Below are 3661 nucleotides of genomic sequence, written 5' to 3'. Positions count from 1 at the left end.
CATGTATTCTATCATCAGAATATTTTTGAAGAGCAGTTGAATCTGGATCGGAGGCACCGGATGCAATAGGACATCTGACTGTATCAAAGTCCAGCTCGCATGCCAAGATTTAGATCATGATGATATTCACCACTTCAACCATTTCTTCTCTTCACATTCAATACAAGGAATTAAGTAAAATGTGGAGGGAGAAGATTATAATAGCTTTTGTAAAGTACATAGAGTGTCTCAGAAAAAATATGGTACGCTGACTGTCGTTCCAACTTGTTCACAATGAAATAATGCACATCTCTTTGATAGTTAAGGTTCCCTGTTTCCGGGCGCTCCTAATAAAAAATGTATAATTACCATGTTACATTCAGCCATAGTGTATAACATGTGAGCAGCAAGCCTTCTCCAAGTGGACTAGCTGATGCACTAATTCGTTTATGGATCAATTTGTTCTTGAATTCCCAAAGCAGAACACTTGAAATTCTATTTCAATAATCATGCGTCACGTTTCTCTGGCCAATATAGCTCATTTCTAAATGCTACACCTCCAATACCAAACTAGTTAAAACCAATTCGAGTGATGTTAGCCTGTGTTCTCTTGTTTCAAGTCCATTAACAGTTTTTTACTGCAATGTTATAAACACTGCACCATAAGGTGAGTCAATGTCAGGCTACTGCACAAGCATAAATATGAATTCTTGAACCTGGAGCACCTTTCTTGCAGAGTTTGTGATTCTAAAATTGCACCTTTCTTGCAGAGTTTGTGATTCTAAAATTACACCTTTCAAAAAGCAATTTCTCCCTGCTAGAGAAATCGAAAGAATAAGCACCCTCTTCCTCAACGTATCACGTCAAACCAAGTTCAGGTGCATACCCAGCGTCTCTCAGTTGCAATACCAATTCATCCAACAACTCATAGATCTCACCACACTTAGGATGCATATCATCACAAGCAACAAATTCATGAACCACTCCATCCACCTCAATTGAACTGCAGCCAGGGTTCTTCTGAACTCCTCTCCCTTTCATCATCACCCTGACCTTTGCTACATCAACCCATCTCTTGGCCTTTGCATACAAATTAGCCAACAGTACGTAGTATCCGCTATTGCTAGGCTCTAACATGAGCAGGTTCTTGACTGCAACTTCACCAAGCTCCACATTCCCATGAATCCTACATCCACCCAACAGAGCTCCCCAAATCACTGAATTCGGTTTCATTTTCATGCCATTTATCAAAGTCATTGCATCGTCTAAAAAACCAGCACGACTGAGAAGATCAACCATGCAACCGTAGTGCTCAATTTCTGGTGAGATTGCATAGTTGTGAGTCATACTTGAGAAAAAATCGCGACCCACATCCACCAATCCTGCATGAGTACAAGCACCAAGAACACCAACAAAGGTAACTCCATTTGGCATCACCTTCTTCTCCATCTCCATTCTTCTAAACAAAGCTATTGCTTCAATACCATAACCATGCATAGCAAGGCCCTCAATCATAGAATTCCAACAAAAAAGATTCTTATCACGTAATTTGAAAAAAACCAATAAAGACCTCTCAATGTTCCCACACTTTGCATACATGTCGATTAACGCGGACCCCACATACGCATCTACATAAATTTGTTTCTGTTGAGCTATGTAAAAGTGTATCCTCTTCCCTATTTCAAGAGATCCCAGATGTGCGCAAGCCGATATCGCAGTTGACAATGTGACTTCATCAGGAATGACACCAGCCATCTGCATCCTTTCAAACACCACCACTGCCTCCTTGAAACACCTGTTCTGAGCATAGCAGGAAATCATGGTTGTCCAAGAAACCAAATCCTTATTAACCATTGTATCAAACAAGGTTGTTGCAGCATGCACATCGCCCAACCTAGCATAGGCAGCAATCATGGTGTTCCACGAAACCGTGCTCTTATCCGGCATCACATCAAAGAGTTTCCTGGCTGATTCCACGTCTCCAGACCTGACATGGCCTGCAACCATAGCAGTCCAAGCAACCACGTCTCTAAGGGGCATTTCATCAAACACGTTGCGTGCATCGTCGGTCTTTCCTAAATTCGAGTACAAATCAATCAACGCAGTCTGGACAAATACCTCCGAATCAAAACCACCCTTGAAAACATGCCCATGGATCTCCTCTCCCAATCTTAACGATGGCAATTGGGTACACGCCTTGATCACCGAAGAAAAAGTGAAACTCGTCGGCAGAACGCTTGACTTCAACATATATGTATAGAACACAGTAGCTTCAACAGGCAAAGAGCAACATACGAACCCCCTGATAATCACATTCCATATATAAGCGTTGGGTTTTAGCATATGGGTGAAGATCAAAACAGCATAATTCATCATCCCGAATGAAGAACAAGCACCAAGAAGTTGGTTTACAATAAGACAATCATTGTGGAGATCGCTTTTGATGATGGTTGCATGTATTTGTTTCAATTCTATCAATCTTGAGCATCTATGCAACAAAGAAATTATTGTGCTTTCATTCTTGGTGATTGAACTCTGCATGCGTCTTTGAATAGCTAGTAGCATTATAGCTCTATACGAGAGAGAGAGAGAGAGAGAATCAGGTACATCTCATCTCTTCTCGAGTTCGAATCTTTATATTGTAACAGATATCGGCGATATACAGCAAAAAAAACGAGATGTTCCCAGAATATCATCTGTTTGGAATAACGGGTTTTTATCACGCCATTAACGCTATATATTTTTTTTCGATGGGCCAGCTGGGGTCATGCGGACCGCCACCAGTATATTGATTAAAAAAGAATGCTATACACAGGCGTGTAACTGGGACGACTATACCCTACCCGATGTTCCGAACCTATTATACTCGACTCAAACCAATACTTATGAACCCGTGGATTTGGGTCGGATCCAAAATATACACCCAAACCCACTAAGGAGGTTCCACGTGGCTGTGTACGTTGAACAATAACTGGTGGGGTCTGCCTAACCCCCAACTTGCCTTAAAAAAAAATAAAAACAAAACAAACCTGACCTGATTATGTATTATGATACAAATGGTTCTCCGTATTTTAAAACCAAATCGACCTGAACCCTACCTGATTATGTACCCGAACTCATTATACACCCGAATCCAAACTAACCCGTACCCAACCCGACTATATACTTAAAACTGACCCATACTCGAACCCTCTTCTTACACAATTCATCTAAAAGTTTCTAATCGGTAAATCTTATATATTTAATTAGACATTAAAAGATGATAAATTTAGAATTAATATGCAATGCATTTTAGTAATCTAAAATTTAATTCATTTTTTCAATCCTCAGTTAGGATGCGATGATTTGCACAACTCTGCTTCATTGCCAGTCTTTTCTCCTTAAGATAACATTTCCATCAAGATTTTGGGTTTTCACAGTTTCATCTCTAGCCCATCTTCCTAAAAGACATATTTGTATAAAGACGAGAGGGACGTTTTTGCAAAGCTTTTCAAAGAAGATCCAATATAGCAGTAAAACTTTTTTAAATACATGACATTAATTAGATCAGACAATTCAACTCTCTCGAAATCGATCCGTCGATATGAATTTTAAGGTAAGACTTATTTCAACGTATGGTCTTTCACAAATTGGGCACTATTTTTCCAAGGGGTGAGGACCTATACGGTGAATAGGGATGGCA

At 40.0% G+C, this 3661-nt stretch overlaps 1 protein-coding gene across 1 annotated transcript; it reads right to left on the bottom strand.

Moving 5' to 3' along the window:
- Positions 1 to 207: 207 nt before the first annotated feature.
- Positions 208 to 2404, bottom strand: LOC149847119 (basic helix loop helix DNA-binding superfamily protein). Its single transcript, XM_089998303.1, has 2 exons — positions 739 to 2404; positions 208 to 704 (listed from the first exon to the last, which is right to left on the bottom strand). The coding sequence occupies exon 1, from the start codon at positions 2353 to 2355 to the stop codon at positions 838 to 840; it is 1518 nt and encodes a 505-aa protein (XP_089854429.1). The 5' UTR covers positions 2356 to 2404; the 3' UTR covers positions 208 to 704; positions 739 to 837.
- Between the last annotated feature and the right edge of the window lie 1257 nt (positions 2405 to 3661).

Source organism: Nuphar pumila, chromosome 2, assembly GCF_984573655.1.
Source record: "Nuphar pumila chromosome 2, dmNupPumi1.hap1.1, whole genome shotgun sequence".
NCBI classification, from domain to species: Eukaryota; Viridiplantae; Streptophyta; class Magnoliopsida; order Nymphaeales; family Nymphaeaceae; genus Nuphar; species Nuphar pumila.
Note: the sequence above shows the minus strand (reverse complement) of the source record. Positions and strands in the feature narration are given on the sequence as shown.

Coding starts and splice junctions, on each gene's coding strand:
- LOC149847119 (XM_089998303.1), bottom strand. CDS start 2,355: ATGATGAATTATGCTGTTTTGATCTTCACCCATATGCTAAAACCCAAC.